We start from the raw sequence: 21,795 nt of genomic DNA on the forward strand, positions 1-21,795 counted from the left end.
ATAGAACATACAAACCATTGGCAAGATGGCCAACTCGTTCATTTGTTACTGTTCATTTACATGGAAGCAATCAACCTTCGACAGGAATTACGGTCATTGGCACCAGGTCCGTCATTACAGGTTACGATGATACCTATTACTATTTAGGATATGGTATTTCGATTGTTGTCGGAATTGTATTGTCATCGCATTGTTGGCGATGGCGCTGCTGGATTTAGCCGAGTTTACCGTTTTTCAAGGGCAGTTTGCTCGATCTGCCGTCCCCCATCTCCCGCCGGGGTGACCGCGACATCTCTGTCGTCCCGAAGGAAATTGAGCGTGGCAATCAGCACAAGATGGCGGCTTAAAAGATGACGAGTTTTTAATCTTCTTAAGTGCGTTAAATGAATAATATTGGGTGAGGTCGAAGCAAATATGCAGACTTTAATCGATTTTCATAATTTGACGTGTAACATATAATTCTCGGACACTGTAATCGATTTCATAATTTGATGTGTTACATATAATTTTCAGATACTGCAAAACACTTGCTTGAGACTGTCTGCCCCATGCTTGTCTGGAACTCTATGGTTTCATAACACTGGCTTTGATAAGTTTTCCACATCACTGTCAATATCTAAGAATAGTTCCCCAACATACCCTGACGGAGAGGCCGCCATCTTGCAAACTTGCCTGTCACGTGACCGGCTCTCCTGCTGGGTAGTATGTCTTTGGAATTATATAAATGTGTTACTTTACAGCGCGATCATTAACGATAGCTATATCCATTCCCTCGTGACAGAAGAGAAGCTATGTCTACTGACTATAGTGGCGATGTGGGTGTTTTATGTGTTGTCCCTGATATTTAGATCACGTGACCTAGCTGATGGATGTTCGTACGTGCGTGTCTGGGAAGCTATGACATGACAACGTTACTCAACCGTGATTTGTTTTGGTTTATCTAGGGGCGAATGTAGGCCCCTTCCCGTAGTGAAGTTTTGTTGTAATATTCATATTTTCCTATTAATCTGAACTTGTTTAAATGTCCCTGTACATCATTTTGTTTTATGAAATGTTGATCAGTATGTATTTCAAGCTGCTGTACTTCCGCTACAAGTTTCATTAATCGAAGCTAAACGAAACATAAAAAGGATCTGTTGATAATATTTCCCAAATAAGCAAACAAAAAGTACAGGCCCCTGTAAAACAAGGGTAAGAAAATCACGGCTTATAGAAAAGCTCCGTTGATAGCGGTTTGTCATTTATCTTTAGTCTTTATCAATGTTTCCTGGCTTTTGCAGGGGTTTCGTTCTGGAATTGACTCTATGATAAGATACATTTTAGATGATATACTTACCGGTAATAATGTTGGTACATGTACATTATTTGTGACGCCATGCGGCCATTCTTTATCATATGATAATGTTGTTACATCATTTTGACGCCATTTTGACGCAGATCACATGGAAATGTTGTTACAACATTTTGACGCCATTCGACCTAGATCGCGTGACGCTGTTGTTACATCATTTTGACGCCATTTTATCTATATCACGTGACAGTGTTACATCATTTTGACGCCATGCTGACCTAGATCACATGACAAGGTTATTACCTCATTTCGACCCCATGCCGACCTAGATCACATGAAAATGTTGTAACATCATTTTGACGTCGTTTTAACTTACGCGTCAGATTGACGGACATCGAATCGGGTAACGCATGTCTCAGTGTCACACATATATACCCAAGTATGGTCCTATCATACAGATAGCATTCATATTGAAAATAAATGCCATCTCTGTCGCTCAATGGTAAATTAAACAGGTTGAGATTTACAAATTTCACTGGACAGAATGACTAAACATTGGGGCCGCGGTGGCCGAGTGGTTAAGGTGTCCCGACACTTTATCACTAGCCCTCCACCTCTGGGTTGCGAGTTCGAAACCTACGTGGGGCAGTTGCCAGGTACTGACCGTAAGCCGGTGGTTTTTCTCCGGGTACTCCGGCTTTCCTCCACCTCCAAAACCTGGCACGTCCTTAAATGACCCTGGCTGTTAATAGGACGTTTAACAAAACAAACCAAACCATTGACCAAACACCATTACTTCACAAATGTAAATGTAATATGGCGGATACGCGCTGCCGTAACCTGGTTTCATAACTACGTAGCACAGTCCCTTTCTTGTTTTGGGTGTCTCATGTACTGTTACGCATTGCAATATATCAATCGGGTGCCGAGAACACTGGATAAAAACCCTATAGAAAATCACCAGTAGTTGTCAGCGTTCGGAAGAAAGATTTTGTACAGACAATACCCACTAGCTGTGCACTCCTTCGTTACTAAGTAAGAACAGAGGCTTGCTGAGTTAGACACGTATTTGGATTTGTCTACTTAACAGATATGCTGACAAACTTGTCTGATTCGCTTGTAAACTACGATACTGCTACACGCATTATCGAGAAAGTCCATTTGTTCAGGAACACCATTTAAACTAAATCAAAGTTAAAACGATTGACGGTCTCTTTTAATGTATTTCCAAACTAGAAAGTAGACCATTAAAATGAATGGCAACAATTATACAAAAATTTAAAATTTCAATACTCCGCAGTATGTATATATATGAGGCGACTAATGTGATCACTGAGTAAGAGTTTCTGATATGACTTCAACTGGGGAACACTATATACAGAACCAAAATTGACCTGCTCCAATTTGCGATTGACCGTCACAATATATATATTTTACTTTATTTTTTATTTCACAAGCTTGAGTCATGCTACTACGGTGTCGGCTTATGGCGTCTCAGCGAGATGGCATTTCAAAGAGGATGTTAAATGCAATGTGTGGACACACGTACATTATATTTTTGCTAGGCTGTAGATAAAAACAAACATGTCGTGATTAACGGGAAATTTATTTGTTCCGATGTCTGTTTCTTGTGTTCCTAGGTAGGTCTTTGGGGGAAAAACTAAGAGAAAATATCCTTAAGTTTATCACAAAGAAAAGACAACTATCGGTGCGCCATTAAAATGTAGTGTGGCTCATTGGATTTGGAGCCGTAGATCATGAGGTTTTTTTTTGGTTTTTCTTCTTTTATTTTTGTTGTTGTTTTTTTTTGGGGTTTTTTTTTTTTTTTTTTTCTTTTTCTCTCTCTTTTTTTTCGAGACCCGGTCAGGGCACGAGTCACAGAATAAATATCCTTCGTCATTTGTTTTACTATGTTATATATCTAATCATCAACACAATGTATCATAATTATGCACTATGTGTAGTTGATCCGAAGGTTAAGATTTGAATTTCCTGTCGTAATTGTACTGTGTTGAATATATCATATCATATTTTAAAATAGATATTGTAAGTGTAGCGCGCCTGATGACTTAGAATGTTTTTAAGGGCCTTTACGGTGCTTACAGCCATATCTTAAATATGTCTTACTAAACAGTCATTGGGTTCAACGTTTGATGCACAAGGATATTGATTTTGTCTCTCGCTTGGTATTGGAAATATCAGTTACGGTGTGGAAAATATATATTTGACTTTTGCATAATCCTACTTGATTGTTTCTTGTAAAAATGTGCAAGTTAAACTCTTTTACAGAAAAATCAGACCCTCATATGGGTAGCGGAAGTTGACTGGGCTGAACGCCGGTCAGGTAGCTCAAACATTTAGAGTTCGGAGGTCCCGAGTTCGAATCCCAGTTTGGTCGTTGCGTTTTTTCCTCTCATGTTATATATTTATACCAATGTGTGTAATTATTCTAGAATTCTAAATCTAGGTCAATGCACAATGTAAGTAGTAAGGTATGCACAAGCTAAATTAGACTTGCGGTGTTAAGTTGGTATTTCGTAAATAAATATTGGTAAGTACGTATACGTATAGAGCCATGTGTTGTGGATTGGTGCCAAGCCCCTGTGCTGAAAAGCGCAAGTGAAAAATGTTGCTAAAATTTAACATTTTGACATTTAAAAGTAAATGGACAATAATCATGTTACTTTTAAAATCACGAGGGTCGACATATACTATAACGACAAATTTAACACTGACCATTAAATATCCCCGTGTACTGTTTTAAATTTCAACACGCCACGAGGTTTAAAATTATCTTCGTTCAATTTTAAGTTATTTTTTTTTCAAATTAAATATTTGAGGGATATTTGGCTTGAGGCGACTTACGTGGGACCTCCTGCATCAGAGATGGGTGGTGGAGAGAGAGGTATATACTTTTGTAGTGTTGACAGATTGTTTGGGAACGTATACCATATACAGGAATATAGGCCGGGCTCAGGAATATAGGCCGGGCTCAGGGCCAGGTGAGGTCAAAGGTATCTGTCCATCAAAATTAACATGTGCCAGGTGATGACGTACAGATTACATTTCTGCCAACTTGTCAACACGTGAGACGTAAACAAAAACACCCATGAAAATTCCTTTTTTTATTTGTTTTACAGAGCGGTGTATATTTCTGGCGGCTGGATTGAGGGAGAAAGATCGCCGAGATATCATTGGAATGATCAGGGCTTTCAGCCAACAGATACAGTAAGATTTCTTAAGTGGATTTAGACTCCAATGTCGTAATATTTCAACATAAAAACTATATATCTGTAATAAAATCAACAGCAGTTGAATTTTTGTCGAGTTCCTCTACTAGTTTTAGAGTTTCCAGCTAAATTCCTAACTAGATATACACGTGCATATCTCTTGCAAAGCGTTGCTAAATGCAATTTTGATCACCATTAGAACCCGAAAAATGTTGATGGTTTACGTCATCATTATGGCGCGTGCACATCATTAATTGATATCACGTGAACTAAGAAGTGTGCATGCATGTCTATAACACAATAAAATGTCAATCACTTGGACCGGAAGTGACTCGTTCACGTACATGTGGCTTACATTGCCATGCTGATCGAGTTATTCAGTTATGCATAGGAGCCATAAGGGCATGAAAAACACATACATTATTTTGTTTTTGACTTACTTGTGTGAATTACCATTATATAGTTTAAGGAATTTAAGTGAAAACTGAAATATTGACTCTCTACTGAAAGATTATTTTTTGCACGAGATCGCATTTTATGATTGTCAGACGGTAATGTCATCTTTGCTATGTTATTGTTAGAAAATTGGTTGCTATGCGGTAACTAGGGAACTCTTAATTCGTCATACAGTGCCGGGCACGAGCGCGTTTTTTGGAGTGTTTCTGTCCAATAACACAACCCCCCACTCCACCCCTACCCTTCCCGTACATCAACAACCTGTTATCTGCAGTATGTGTGCATGTTCTGTAAATAAGCTACAGAGTATACAACGAAATGCATTATATATATGCTTGTACTAATTAGTGTATGGTTAGCCCTATTTAGTACGCTGTCTGTGCTTTACAAACCTAATTGTAGACAATCCAGGGTACTTGGGATAATCGTGCAGCCGTGCAAAGTGACTCGGTATGCATGGAACTTTGGTGGAGCAAATAAATACAGAAAGAAACCTCCTTTTTACTTACATATATAAGTCATCGAGCTCTCCGAGTTAGACTTGGGAGCACCTCTCGGCCATTTGGTTGTATTCTCGGTCTGTTTCCGGTTCCACAAGAACTAAATGGTCAAGTCTTTCCATTGCTATTTGATTTTACTTTTGAAGGATTTTAATGTTTCGGCACACACACGATTTTTTTTCCTAGAGCCATTCCAGTCAATTCTCCGTGAAAAAACTCTTTTTACATGTATGTTAGAGTGTTTTTAGTGCGGACATTTCTGTTGGCGAGGAAACTTTTAAAAGTTTACAGCAAGAAAAAAATAATTGATTTAAAGACATTATAATCGCGTGAAGGTAGAAGCGGTGTTGATGAGAACACGCGAAGTTATATCTAGATATAAGCCAATGTGTTTAGGTGTACACTTGTGGGACTAAATTAATTCTAGCATTAGGACGGAGGTCGATTTCAGTGTGATACTTAGTAGCCGAGAAAAAACACATAACGAGATATTCGGTCAAGTCCGTGGTGAGGTCCTGCTAGTCGGTTACACTTTGGAATATAGAGTGACATTTAAGCACTATAGCTGAACAGGGGAGATAAGTCTGGTATCGTCTGCGCGACACAGCATATATCGTGACATCACATCGTGACGTCACATTGTGACATTCCACTGTGACATCAAATCGTGACATCAAATCGTGACATCACATCGTGACATTACATTGTGACATAACATCGTGACATCACATTGTGACAAAACATCTTGGCATCACATCATGACATCACATCGTGACATCATGACATCACATCGTGATTCAAATCGTAACTAACATCATGACATCACATCGTGACTCACATTGTGACATCACATCGTGACATCACATCATGACATCACATCATGCTATCACATTGTGACATCACTGCCTGTATATCATGGTGTTTGATTACGACGGACATTCAGTTGGTCTGTGACCAGAATTTGATAAATTGGCTCCTTCTGTGATACAACGCAGTTGAAATGTTGCAAGCCTAATGTAAATCTACACTGTATATATTATACATATACATGTAATAATTACAGATATATATCGAGCTATTTGGTCGCATCCTATGAACACGTTAGGCCTGTCGTAACATCACTGAAGAGTCCTAGAAGGACGAAACAACTACACGATGCAATTTGGGCTCTACTTATCTGCTCTCAATTTGTTATGTCTCCGCCATAGAATGGAGGGGAGAAGGCAAATGGTTGCCCATGTCTGACCGACCGTCCCGATTCTATGTAAACACTAACGACTTCATCCTTTGACATATTTGGTCAAACCTTATACAAAGGTCAAGTATGAGAAAACTCCGGACATCGTTGTGTTTCATGGTTTAGGTCAAGGCCAAGGTCACACTTGCTATATATATGGAAAATCATCAACTGATTCAATTTAAACACTTAGCAATTTGATCCTTTCATGGAATTTGGTCAAACTTTATCCAAAAGTCACATGACAGCGGCATTTATGTCTTACAGACGTTTTGTAGTTTTGATAGATGTCGTGCTTCCCGAAAAGGCGTAACCAAGCCTCAATTACATTATAACAGTCTGTGACAAATCGGATGGAGTGTTTAGTCAAACTGTTGTTGGGATTGGCTTGTTTTCTATCTCTAAGCATGGACGAATGGATTTCTGAAAGAATGTACCAGTTCAAATCTTTTTTTAATGATATGAAACAAAGTTATACATCGTAAGAAACATATCACGAAATTATAAGGTCAAGTGGGAATTGGGATTTCTTTCCCTAAAGTTGTCAACCAGATAACTGTTCTTTCCAATTGGTGCGAGTCCGTATACATCTAGTAACCGAATGATCTTCTGTGACGTAGCTAACCGCCAATTTCACCGTTAGATATGTGACTGTCGCCGATAGGGTGGGCGATGGCGTAGTGGTTTACTAACACACTCTGTTTTCACCTAGGCGCCCGGGGTTCGATTCCCCGATCTGACGTGAATAGGAATTGGGTCACCTGTCCGACTACTTTTCTTCTGGTATTCCGGTTTCCTTTCACAGTAAGACCCCTCGCGCGCCTCCATCCGGGCCAACAAGAGTGATTAATATAAGTTAAAATAGCTTGTTTCGCAATTGTTGTAAAGTAAATAAAGTTAATATTTATTGACACCGATATATAGCCAGTCACTGAGACCAAGGGGCGATTTATTGGGACGAGGGATGTCATTGTTAACAAAAGTCTATTCAGCGCACTAGCCAAACTTAATTTATAACACGTGTTCATCGAGTATCGCTTCACCTGACTTGACCTTGAAGAGAGGTCACTTTAACAACTTCAGGTTAACATAGTGTATATATATTCAGTGTCTAATTACATATATATTTAAATGGCAAGAACCTTATTGAAAAGGTCCGTTTATGCTGACAACTCCTAGTACATCATAAATGTGTGAAACTGTAAATACTGGTGTACAAGCCGTGTACTCTGGCTTTCTGAAATATTCTTCAAATAAGCGAGCCTTTGTGATGGTACCTATTCAATACACAGGGGCCGGACAATTTGTTACTGTCAATGTGTAATTTGACCTTTTATTGTATGTATAGCACATTTTTTAGATATTTCTTAATATTCAGTTATGGGAGGGACCAAGGAGTGTCATTTTTTCCGAATTCAAATCTAACACCCCCCCTCCAAAACGCCTGAAAATGTGCTATACGCGCTAGGAAAGGTCAAATAATCAAATTATGCATAGACCGTAACAGATTCTCAGGTCCCTGTAGTTCAAATCCCATTAAATCGTGCAGTCGTTGAACATCTTAATAGGTTTCTCTCCATTCGCTACAATAATTGAACCACATCTAAGGCGGCTACTTTTGCTGTTTTGATGGTATGTAGGATCTTAAGTGAGTTTTCATTTGTGTTGATAAATATCAGTATGATAATGTGACCAATTGTAAATTAAACGTTTTGGAGTAAAGTCATAAATATTTGTCGTGTATAGTTAACTCCCTTGTCACATCTAGTTCCAAATCTCCAAAAAGTATATGTCTTTACATATAAGAATGACCACATGGGGTAGCGGTTTGGCCCAAACTCATTTCGTCAGCTTTCGGTGTGATCCCGAGTCTGGGCGGAAATAGCCGAGATATTCCGATCGTTACGTCCCTTTTATTTACATTATATCATTCATTAAGGTGAAGCAGTGTAAACTAACTAAAGGAATTTTATCAGCACTAATCACAGAAATGCACATTAGTTTCAAGTTGATAATCCTGATCTATTTGAACGCCAGGTTTAATAAAAAAAAATATACGGCTGACATTCCATGCTTACCGACAACATCTTTTGTTGTCTCCAAGACGCGACACGGTTTTATGTCCAGTCTTTAGGACATCGTCCATGATCCGTGGTGTACATGTACCTAGCGGGACGGATAACAACACAGCTAGTCCGTCTTGGACACATTTGAGAATCAGTGGGAAAGAAGAAAATTGAGTGGGCACAGTTTCAGTGATAGCGAGTTAGCGACGGTGTCGTCTGCTGTGTGGTATTGCTGACTTTCTTGTCTGTAAGTAGAAAAATCGATAGTGGCTCAGTTTCCAGGTTGTCCTTGCTGTGAGTGTCACAGAGAACGAGCGCTGAAGTTCGTGACCTTTGTTTAATAGAGTCATCTATTCTTGTATGCAGAAAGTCAAATAGGTGCTTTGTAGGTTTCCAGGTTTATTCACGAAGAAATTTAAAAAAAGAAACAAAAATCTGCTAGAACCTATGGAATTGGTCAGTCTGGATATTGTTTCTTTGTGGTAGAACATTTTAGGTTATGTGTAGAAGCTCTGAATATTACAAATCGAGATAGTCGTCAGACAAATCTAGAAATTCTTCTATCAAATAAGTTTGCTCAGGAGACCTAGTCCGGGTATCCTCTGATCCCAAAACCGGTAATTAGACATGCCATATCAGACATCTGTCCAATCAAATTCTACCTTGTCGAGTTGGGGACAAGGATACTCGGGCTACTCTTCAGACCATTTGAGAACAGTATATGTTTTTTTTTACTAGGATACTTTATTATTCCCAGTAGTTTGGCCTATATGTATGTTTGTATTTTCAGCGTATTACGCCTAGCGCCTTGATACTGGCCTTCTCTTCCTAGAGGCTGGGGTCTCTGACTTGACCGATCAACCTGCTGGTCCTCAGTTGACCGCGGATACTAATTATAAACGTCGATTTAATTAGGTGTGTTGTAATTAGGGGCCGCCACGATTATATTCACCATCAACAAAGTTCGAGCTACGTATCTGTGTTACGTAATATTGTTTATCTTGTTTCACATCAATTCGGCTCGGCTCGGCTTAATTCGGCTTGCCTCGGCTCGGTTCGGCTCGTCTTAGTACACATGATTCTTATCGAAGATATGAAAATTAATGGAGAATGAAGTTTGCTTAGAATTTCTTTCAAGTTAATTCTTGTTGAGAGATTCCGTGAGATGACATGCTCAATCACGCGATTCAGAATTCAAAGCATACACTTTGTTGTTTGTTTGTTATTAAATACTGTATATATGTATCTATATATAGATATGAACCCATGTTGTTTGTTTGTTATTAAACATATATGTGTGTGTATATATATATATATATATATATATATATATATATATATATATATATATATATATATATATATGAACCCATGTTGTTTGTTTGTTATTGAACATATATGTGTATATATATAGATGTGAGCCTATGTTGTTTGCTTTATAGATATGGACCCATGTTGTTTGTTTGTTATCAAATATAAGTATATTCGTGGAAATGCATCTATCACCGACGCACAGGACTGATTTCAGGCGATAGTTTCTTGGAAAGTAGCCCAGATGTACCGGAAACTGTTTTCACGTGTGTCCGCGAAATTAAATAAGCAAAAACAAGCAACAGTCGAAGATTTCTTCCATCGAATTTAACATATTTTTAATAAACTGTGAAGATATTATCATTTAGGAACCAATTGTAAATACTGATTATCAATAGGTAAAATGTCGATTAACTATATTGAGCAATGGTGTGTTTTTGACGAAGCGCGGTTCTGAAATATGTCGGCCATAGGCTGGATCCCGGTTAATTTGAAGAATTTGTCCATTCCCCGATGATTTCAATATAACCGGGTTTGTTAACTGTATATAGATATATTGGCATATATATACATAGTATGTAATGCATATTTAAAACGACGGTGGTCGTAATCCACCACAGGAAGTTTATTTGAGAAAATTTAATCAAACTCCATCATTCGTTTAATTTTAATTACTTCTCAAATCAACCATGCCGAGAGATCCCAAATGTGAAATAACATTATTTACATTTAAATCCAGTTATATTCTTCTGTCAGAGATGGTATTTCGCATGTAAAACCGAAAAAAAATATACTGACATTTCCATCCGCCTGCAGCTGAAGTTTCTTTCTTAATGGCATTCAAACATATAAGGTTTACTTTTTAAATGTTCGTGTCGTCCAGTACTTTATGACCACTACGTTGACCTGTGTGTGCATTATAGTCCAATACGCCCACCTGTGTCTGTATTATATCCGTGCACTATTCCACCGTAATCAGATTTAGAACAGTCTAGCACGCATTGCGCTCAGTCTACAATGAATGGACTCCGGCACAAGAGATATGGTCTTATGAAAGTTTGAAAACGCCGATTGAAACAGCTTAGTAATGATCCGCTGAACAGACGCCAGACAATTGGTTAAATATGTGTATTGGTACATACGAGCTTTCCATTTGAGCTTCAGACCGGTCGTTAATACGGGAGAGCTAGCTCGAGCTCTTCGATTATAATTGGACCCGTTTTCTTATCTTGTGCGAAAAAAGAATACCCCTATCACATGCTCATCTATGGTGTCTCCGGCGTGGTCAGGGGTGTGATGAATTTGTCTAAGTCATCCCCGAATGAGAACGTGGTTTTACCGTTTGATGGATCATGATCTTCCGGTAGATTTGCCGGATTTAGACTAGACGAAACTTCCTCTCGTCCCATAGTTCGAGCGACTTGCTGAAAATAATGTACAGAAACACAATCTGACGCAACAGCAAACAGCCGAAAATGCCGGAAGTGCATCACTAAGATGGCGACGATCAACATTCTCTTCAGCGATTTCCGTGACAAAGACACTTTTCCCCGATGTGATATAAAAGCAGAATTGCCCAACCAATGCTGGGTAATCCAGAATTGGTATCAATGGCCGTAGCAATAACCATACTGTCATTATGACGTCAGATCTCGCGGCATCTGCAGGTAGGGCGTAAGAATTGTACCTGCTTACCCCATCGCATGATCGTAAGAGAGGACTGAATTTTCTTATCATTTCTTTTCCTTTGAACAACTTTATTCTTTCATCCAAAAGTCTTCCTTGACACGGTCTCACTTTTGATCTTAGTTGAACTTTCGCCCCTGTGAGGACGTCTTTGGTTTACGTCCACTGGCCGAGCCAGAGTCGATAACATCATGGTAGTGGCTACTCGCGCTTGACGCTCAGAATTTTGGGAATGGTACGTCTTGCTTGCCTGTTATTAGTATGGTATGACCGGGTGGGGTGTCCTGTTGGATGTCTTTGTGCAGTATACTTCAGTGAGGTAGCACTATGAAGTCGACAATAGTTTCGCGATATCACAGGGAGAAAAACCGCATCCTAATGTACGCACATACAAGTACATGCATGTGTCTCGCACACAGGGGATACTGTCCTTAAATGACACTAGCTGTTGATAGGACGTTAAACAATACTAAACCAAACCAAACTTCTCGACTTGGCAGAGATCATTCAAGAAAAAATAGATAGCAGCGAAAAAATCAGACAGTAAATCCTGTATCAAATAATATGAACTGAATCCAAAGAAAGGTGTATGTACTAAATTACGTGACTTGCGCATGTCATCTCGCGGGATTTCACCGCATGATTTGTGAGGGTTGATACAAGACAGTGTTGTGTCGGCGGTATTAGACGGTTCGATGCACCCCTACGTGCTTGAGAAGGACACAAGCGATAGTTACCAGAGCGTTGGTGCGTTACGTAATCGGCGGTCCATCATAAATTTCGTGAACACCGAAACATGATTAGCTTCCGTCATAATCGTGACGTCACCTCATATCATTTCTGTGGCCTGCCGTTTATCCATTGATTGATGATAAAGTATGTCACTGATGATAAAGTATGTCACTGATGATAAATTATGTCACTGATGATAAAGTACGTCAGTGATGATAAAGTATGTCGCTGATGATTAAGTATGTCACTGATGATAAAGTATGTCACTGATGATAAAGTATGTCACTGATGATAAAGTATGTCACACTGATGATAAAGTATGTTACTGATGATAAAGTATGTCACTGACGATAAAGTTTGTCACTGACGATAAAGTATGTCACTGATGATAAAGTATGTCACTGGCGATAAAGTATGTTACTGATGATAAAGTATGTCACTGACGATAGTAGTCACTGAAGATAAAGTGCGTCACTTATGATAAAGTACGTCATTGATGATAAAGAATGTCACCTATGATAAAGTATGTCACCTACGATACATTATGTCACTGATGATAATGTTACAACTAACATACATCACAAATACGAGTCGCATGACTACACATCCTTACCAAGTGATTTACATGAACCAGTAACTGTATATCATTTATACAACTCGTATAGCTAAATATAGATGACTGTCTACTGAAACCTGTTTTCTAGAGTAAGTCTACCGGAAAACTTATTTCTGATTGATGTTATCGGTAAATGTAAACATAGAGAAAACAAAATTACATGTATCTCTAAATCTGGCATTTAAAAAATCCTTAGTACGCGCGTACCTAAGAGTGCTGGGGTTTAAAGGTAACTTTACCGCCAACGAAACTAAAAAAGTATTAGAACTGCCAACTAGAAAAAATCGAGGTTACGGAAAGCCATGTATGCATATCCTATAGACCTATTTCTTTCATACCTCTATGAATTCAAAAAGTTATTTGAACTTTTTCATTGTTCGACCAAAATTAAAATCTCATTGAATTCCAACCCAGTTTTGCTAACGACTTTTTATTCTGTCAAAGAAGTAAATATTCATACTGTTAAGTTTGTCAATAAATCGACAAATAGCCTTTGTCACGTTTTAATTCATTCGAATAGTGACACTGTTCAGAATATACACATGTCCTTAACGTTCTTTTGAATCTAGATTGGTTTGTTTTTATTTAACGTCCTGTTAACAGCCAGGGTCATTTTAGGACGTGCCAGGTTTTGGAGGTGGAGGAAAGCCGGAGTACCCTGAGAAAAACCACCGGCCTACAGTCAGTACCTGGCAACTGCCCCACGTAGGTTTCGAACTCGCAACCCAGAGGTGGAGGGCTAGTGATAAAGTGTCGGGACACCTTAACCACTCGGCCACCGCGGCCCTTTTGAAATCGTAAAATTATGTATCTGTTGCACTTTCGGCCTTAGCTTAGCGTTCGCCCCTTTGAGGAAGGCTTTGAGCTGTGTCCGCTGACCGAGACATACCAGAGTCTTTAAGTGGTAGTTGCTGTTCTGCATATTTTGGGAGTGGGACGACTGGTTCGCACGTTGTCAGTATAATTATTCGGATCATCCTTGGTTGTTAAAAAACCCGAGGATATCCGGATGCAGTATAATGTGTCGCAGCCTCCCAAAACACATACGCATTCACCACACGCATGCAAGTCGCACGTACGGGAGGTCGTTCTTAAATGACCTTATCTGTTAGTAGGACGTTAAACAATAATAAAACAAATCTAATCAAAATCGTTTGCACTTCCCCTTCCAGATTTCGACATTTCATTTGACTTATTTCGAGAGTTTTGATTGTCTCCTGTAATCACATTGGGCCCGTTTGGCTCGACTTTATCTAACTCTCAATTTTTATTGAAAGACGCTGATATCTTGTTAGCCCGAGTTTCCTCTGGCCCTGACACCATGTCCAGACATGGTGTCAGGGCCAGAGGAAACTCGGGCTAATATCTTGTATGTCTTTTCCTCTCTCTTTCAAATAGTCCTCCACACATGTCTTCGATATTTTCAGGTGCGATTTTTTGTCTGTAGTTTTTAAAACGTGCTATGATGAAATAAAGCAAATTCTTGCTTGTAGATGTAATTCTTACTCACAATCATAATCGAAGACAAATAAAGTTTTAGCAATACGTACAGAATATCAAAACAATGTGTAAATAATAATGAACATATTAACACGAGTTGTTTATAAATAAACCTTTGATTCGCACGTCTTAATGTAGCATTCGTGCACTTTTGAGCCAAGTTTTTAAATATCACAATAAGTCGAAGATGTGATATGTTTACTCCAGGAATATGGTATTTGTTTATTGTAGATTCCATGGTTTGTATTTTTACGTCTGACAAAACAAGTATAGGTAACGCAGTATCCGTTTACCGTTTTACGTATACGAAACTTCCCTCTACTGCCCTACAGGTAGGGCGTAAAAAATTGTACCTGCTGTCCCCCATTGCATGATCGTGAGAGGCGACTAAATTTGGGATTCAACTTTTCTCTTCTTTCTTAACAACTTTGTTCTTTCTATTGTCTTCTTAGACAATGCCTCACTTTTGGTCTGTAGTTGAGTGTTTGCCCCTGTGTGAAAGGCTTTGGGTTCTGTCCCCTGGCCTTAAGTTGAGTGTTCACCCCTGTGAGGAAGGCTTTGGGTTCTGTCCTCTGGCCTTTAGTTGAGTGTTCGCCCCTTTGTGAACGGCTTGGGTTTCTGTCCCCTGGTCAAGACACAACAGAGTTTTATAACAAAGGTAGTTTCTTAGATTATAAAGTGAGCCGACTATGCAGATTGTCAACATACAACATTTTTTCGCGATCGCCTCTTTTCAATTTGAACAAGGTTAAACAAATTAAAATAATATTTAAATTGGAAAAACGTCAAGCGTTTCCAGCAAACCGTCATGCCCACTCAATTTGCTATCCATTTTCATTCACAGACACACCTTTATCAATGGCTTCCATACCGGAACTGAAATCTTACTTCCGCAAGTTCGATGTAAGGTATGGCGATGCAGATGTGGATATTCCTAAAACGACCAGAAGAGCAAGTGTCCTTATACCGTTATTATTGGTACAAGGGGAATGGCACGTGCTCGTCACCGTTAGGTCAAGGTCACTTCGGAGGTCGGCTGGCGTCGTCGTCTTTCCGGGAGGTTTCCAGGAGCCAACGGATGTAGATGGCGTTGATACCGCCCTGCGTGAGGCTAAAGAGGAAATTGGCCTGAAACCAAATGATGTTGATATTATTGCCGTTTTACCACTTACAATGGTGGAAGGTGGTATTTGTCTGACACCAGTGTTAGCAGTAATCCCAACAGACTTCCGGCCAGTGCTGAACAAAGCGGAAGTGGTCAAAGTGTTTGATCTACCTCTGAGCAGATTTCTCAAAGACGACGTGGAGATAAAAACGTGGAGGTTGTATGACGATGAAGTGTTTTCTCACACGTTTACCGACATCATTGACGGGGAGACAGTTCTCACTTCCGGTTCTGTTTCAGCCTTCTGTATGTTGATAGCGGTCGTTGTTCTACAGTCCCCTCGTCTCGTGTCGCTCAAACCAAACAGCTTCCTTGATAAAGACACGGCGTTTGCTCATCACACCGAATTTGTAAGGCAGTTTTTCGCGAAAAAGAACAATTTAAGTAAACTATGAGACAGACTGGGATGTCGGTGTGCATACCAGAATGATCGGCTTTCCTATTGGACATATCTTGTTTAAGGGTTTTGTGCATTTTTAGATCATCTGGCCTTACACATATCGTGTTTCGTCCGTTATCGTCCGCCGTCCGTAGACTTTATACATTTTAAACTTCTTCTCAATGGGATTCAGCTCAAGCTTTGAATGAAATGATCCTAAAATGGTTCTGACTAAGTGTTGTTATTTTTCAAATCAGTCCGAAGCCAACGAGCCGCCATGACCGCCATCTTGAAAACACATTTTAACCTTCTTCTCTAGTTCCACTGGTGCCATTGAGCTGAAAAAAATTTGCGATGACGTTAAGGAAAGTAAGCCGACAAAGTAATGTTATTTTCCGGTCTGGTAAAAACTTTGACACGGCAGCCACGGCGGACATTATATCACTCGCTTGTGTATTCATGGCTTTCCTGAAAAAAACTTCTTCTCAAGTTTACTAGTGGGATTCAGCTCTAACTTTCCTGAAATGATCCTGACATAGTCCTGACCAAGTGTTGTTATTTTTCGGGTCATTTCGAAATCCAAGATGGCCGCAATGGCCAACAGTACAGTTGCACATTGCTACTGAGTATGTATACTACAACAGTACAAGGATTGTTAGAGTCGGACGGCCGTTAAGGTCCATGTGCCTCTTGTATCATATATAGTCATTAGACGAACATTGGGAAAGATATAAAAATCGGCTGGTACCAAAAATCTGTTAAAGTCGCAAATAATCCGAAATTGCGCAAATAATCCGAAACTTGTGGTCTAACATGGGGTGAATTAATGTTACTTGAGTGGCCCCATGGTGTAATGGTTACACGCTATTGGCAGCAGGAGTTCATTCCCAGATCGGACGTGAACGAGTTCCGGGTCACCTGCCCACTCAGGCGGGATTTCTCCAGTTTCTCCCCCTGGCGCGAATCCATCCGGGCCAACAAGAGCGATTACATAAGTCGATAGAACTTGTTTGGGAATTGTTGTAAATTACATATTGTTAGTAGTTTGGTGTCTTTACTATTGTTTTTATAGCTTGTTTTTGCACTCGAGTTTCTCTTTCTCTGAGAGAGCATCAGCATATTTAGTATACAAGTAATAATGTGTACATATAAAAACATAATTTAGTGTAGTGTATTATGTGCCTTACCATTGACAGAAAAGACCTTGCTGTGATAATTTAGAATTACTCAAGATCAAATGAAACGGCGGAACTCTATTTGATTCTGGGATGTTTTATATGACACGAGTGACTCGCCGGACATGAACCTGATTCCTGGGCGTATTCAGAAATACTTGTGAGTGACTCGCCGGACGTGAAGCTGATTCTTGGGCGTATTCAGAAATACTTGTAAGTGATTCGCCAGACGTAAGACTGATATTTGGGCGTAACTAGAAAGACATGAGTGATTCGCCGGACGTAAGACTGATATCTGGGCGTAATTAGAAAGACATGAGTGATTCGCCGGACGTAAGACTGATATCTGGGCGTAATTAGAAAGACATGAGTGATTCGCCGGACGTAAGACTGATATTTGGGCGTAATTAGAAAGACATGAGTGATTCACCGGACGTAAGACTGATATCTTGGCGTAATAAGAAAGACTTCCGAGTCCTTGGCATATTTAGAAAGACTTGCGGCGTGATTGTACAATATGTTAACAAGACACATTATATGGACCACACAGAAAAAAACCCACAACTTTCTCTGTTCTAGGACCTAGTTCTCCGACGTTTTTGCTTACGTTTGACGAACAAGGCATTTTAATCGCACCATCAAAACAACTTAGCCTTCTTAGACACTTTGACAAGTAGTCATTAATTCTCGAAAACATTAATATAGTCCCTATTGATAATTTAATGATACAAGGCCGTATTTTTGTTTCCTTTTATGAAGTATTCGACGTGGGTTGGAAATAAAATATAAATGCAATCAAAATGCTTTATGTTTCAGCTTTTATATTGGTTGGGTATTTACTAAACAGCGTGCATTGTATAAAAAATGGAAAACCGGTTTGGGTTTTAATTTCCTCGATCTGACAATGAAACCACCGGAACGTCATAAAAATCTGATAATTACTTGCATATTACATTTGTATTATATAATCGGAAGTCCCCTGCTGAGCATACTATATGTCCGTATGTACTTTTGTTCGATTATGATTTTAATAGAGTAGTTTGTCTGGACATTTAAGGTGGTTTTGATTACTGCATAACTTTAAAGGGACATTAATATTCCTTCGTTCGGACATCAGAAACCTGCACGATTTCTATTGATGAAATCTATGCCCGAACAATGATTATATGAGTGTTTGTGCCTACAAGTAATGAAATTAACGCTGAAAAAGACGTATCGTATACACATATCATATGTCTTTACGGTAATTAGTGATACTTCGGGTCGAATTAAGAATTTTAAGGAATTAATACTCGAAGAACTTTGGTTTACCTTGAGAGTGGAACTGCCGTATTAATGTCAAGATTATAACTTTTATTACTTGCAAAAAATACGTATTTTCCAGTAAGTTTAATTTTGATTACCTAAACTTTATTCAAACAAAAGAATGCCCCTTTAATTAGACCACCAATAAAGGAAAGAAATTGTAAATCTCGTATGTACACTATCGTATGACATAGCTGTGCATAGTCCTCGCCAGGTAGTTGTGACTGTCAGTGGTCACATTGGTAAGTTAAAGCAGTTTAAACACGTGTTTAAAACATGAATATTGTCACAACACTGCTTTGATAGGCCCGCGTGTCCCTTTTGAATTATTACTTTAGCAAGGCTAATACTGATATAGGGACATATTTAGACCTCGTAGAACTAAAGATAGACTTTCAGAGTTTCAAAGAACGAGCAATCAATTCAAAGTGACTAGCTGTCGAAAGCCGAGGTCACTAAAAATACAAATGTTTAGTGTCTACATTACGATATTTTAGAAATATCTTATTTTTTTTTATAAAACCTTGGTGTAACGTAAATCTTAACTTACTTCCCCTGGTAACGTATATCTGAACTGACTACCTCAGGTAACCAAATAATTATCTTGTCCGGTGGTAAGGTCAAATGATACTGGGACTACCACCAAATAGTATCTCAGATCCGGTGATAAAGTCACTGGTTTGCCTATAACCAAGCAATGCTCTCTAATTTATCATGTAACCAAGCAATACTCACTAGTTTATCATGTAACCAAGCAATGGTCACTAGTTTATCATGTAACCAAGCAATGCTCACTAGTTTATCATGTAACCAAGCAATACTCACTAGTTTATCATGTAACCAAGCAATACTCACTAGTTTATCATGTAACCAAGCAATGCTCACTAATTTATCATGTAACCAAGCAATACTCACTAGTTTATCATGTAACCAAGCAATGCTCACTAGTCTATCATGTAACTAATCAATGCTCACTAATTTATCATGTAACCAAGCAATGCTCACTAATCATGTAACCAAGCAATGCTCACTAGTTCATCATGTAACCAAGCAATGCTCACTAGTTTATCATGTAACCAAGCAATGCTCACTAGTTTCTCTTTTAATCAAGCAATGTTGACATATCTACCATGTAAAAAGCAAAGCTCACTACTATAATATGTGACCAAGCAATGTCTGTAATCTATCATGTAGCAAAGCGAATCTCGCTCAAATAGAAGGTTTCTTAGCATGGCTCACTAAATACTACATTCACTAAATATCTTGCAGTGACGTTTCCTAATGTTCAGTAGATATCATGTCTCTTAATAATCGTACTGAACTTCCTGGCACATAAGACGGTTTATCTGTTTGACTTTTAGATACAATGATATCCGAAAACGATCTGAGAGCCAGGTTCAGAAGATTCGACACCCGTCAGTCCTCTAGCCCATTCAAAGTACTCCCAGAAATGCGCAAGGCCAGTGTGCTGATACCATTGTTTCTAAGAGATGGAGAATGGCGGGTCCTCCTTACCAAGCGTGCTGCTCATCTCCGCGCCCATTCTGGTGACGTCGCCTTCCCGGGAGGGAAGCAGGACGAGGGGGATGCGGATGAAATCGCCGCCGCACTCCGAGAAGCAGAGGAAGAAATCGGGTTAAAATCCCGAGGATGCCCGAATAGTCGCCGTCTTCCCGCAATCTTATATATCTCATAACATTGCTGTTACGGCGGTTCTTAGTTTCATTCCTCCTGATTTTGTACCAAATATCAATGTCGCTGAAGTAGAAAAAACGTTCGACTTGCCACTCAGTAGATTTTAAAATCTGACTTTACAATACATAGGATACCATTCCATGGTATAATCGCGTGTATTCATTCATTCATGGACGAATATAATGGTGAAACATTTGTCACGTTTGGATTCACCGCGATGTTCTGTGTGAGAGTAGCGGTGGTGGCGTACCAATCGGACACACGCCTGCAGTTTGTAGATGGTGTTTGGACTACAAAGGAAGATGCGTTCGGAATGCGGGATAATTTCCTAAATTTATTCTTGAAGACAAAAATAGCTCAAAGCTATGATTTAATTTTTTGTAATGATAAATGTTTTTATTTGGCGCTATTACATGCCGTATTTATTAGGTCGTATTAGATATATGTACCGTCAAACTTAATTCTTAAGAAATCTTTGTAATAAAATGATATAATAATCAACTGAAGCGTCAAATCTGTATTATGTCCACACAATTTTGTCACTCCGAAAAACATGTCTTTATCGGATTACAATTTAACGAGAGAAATTAATTAATCATATATTCTTATAGCACTCATGCAAATTTGAAATTGAATTATTAGCCAACTAACATCAGTTGGCGGGCTTGGTTGGCTTTACAAATCATCTTTCGTCCGTGGTCCGTCCGTCCATTCGTCCGTCTGTAAACAATTTTTGTTACCGCGAAAAAATATTTTATGAACCTTTCTCAAATTTTTTATGTAGGTTCCTTGAGTTCCTAGTCGTGCATATTGAATTTTGAGATTGATTGAAAAACAAAATGGCCGAAAGGCAGCCAATTCGAATTTTGACATGTTGAAGTTTGTCACAGTTTATCCCTATTTCTCAGAAATTATTGTATATATATCTTTCTCAAATTTCACCTGAAGGTTTAGCATTGCCCATAATTGTGCATATGAACTTTTGCGACTGATCATGCAACAAAATGATCGACAAGCAGCCATATTAGATTTTAACAGGTTCAAGTTTGTTTCCGCTATTTCTCGGAAAGTTCTTCGCGAGTATGTCTCAAATTCTATATGTTGCTTCATGTTGGTTCCTAGATGTTCGTGTTTCATTTTGAGACTGCTCAAAAAATACAATTACTAATAGACGGCCATTTTGAATTTTGTTAATTTAAATTTGTTGGAGTTATTTCTCAGGAAGACCTTCATCGATAACTCTTGAATTTCATCTAGATTCATCTTGTATTAAATGAAGTTTTTTAACTCTATTCGCAGAGAAGTTTTGACGGATCTTTCTTTTATTTCATTTGTAGATTCAGCTTAGTTTCAAATGATTAAGAGGAAGAAGAGAAAATATCGGTCTTACATAAATTCAGTAATGGTCATTCGTAAGTGGGTGAAAAGATCCCCCTGGGATCTCTAGGTGT

The 21,795-nt window shown here is 38.9% G+C and overlaps 1 protein-coding gene across 5 annotated transcripts in view; it reads left to right on the forward strand.

Annotated features, from left to right (window-relative positions):
* LOC117337311 (uncharacterized Nudix hydrolase NudL-like) overlaps positions 1 to 21,795 on the forward strand; it is a 46,347-nt gene that overhangs the window by 9,820 nt on the left and 14,732 nt on the right. For 2 of the 5 annotated variants that reach the window (XM_033898222.1, XM_033898224.1), the window contains exon 2: positions 4,432 to 4,519. The exons of 1 other annotated variant lie outside the window; for it this stretch is intronic. In XM_033898222.1, coding sequence (XP_033754113.1) covers positions 4,491 to 4,519 — 29 coding nt within the window. In that variant the 5' untranslated portion in view covers positions 4,432 to 4,490. Of the gene's footprint in view, positions 1 to 4,431; positions 4,520 to 15,469; positions 17,216 to 21,795 lie in introns of those variants that run through there. 2 more of the 5 variants (XM_033898226.1, XM_033898227.1) reach the window with 2 other exon arrangements.

This window comes from Pecten maximus, chromosome 11 (assembly GCF_902652985.1).
Source record: "Pecten maximus chromosome 11, xPecMax1.1, whole genome shotgun sequence".
Classification (NCBI taxonomy): Eukaryota; Metazoa; Mollusca; class Bivalvia; order Pectinida; family Pectinidae; genus Pecten; species Pecten maximus.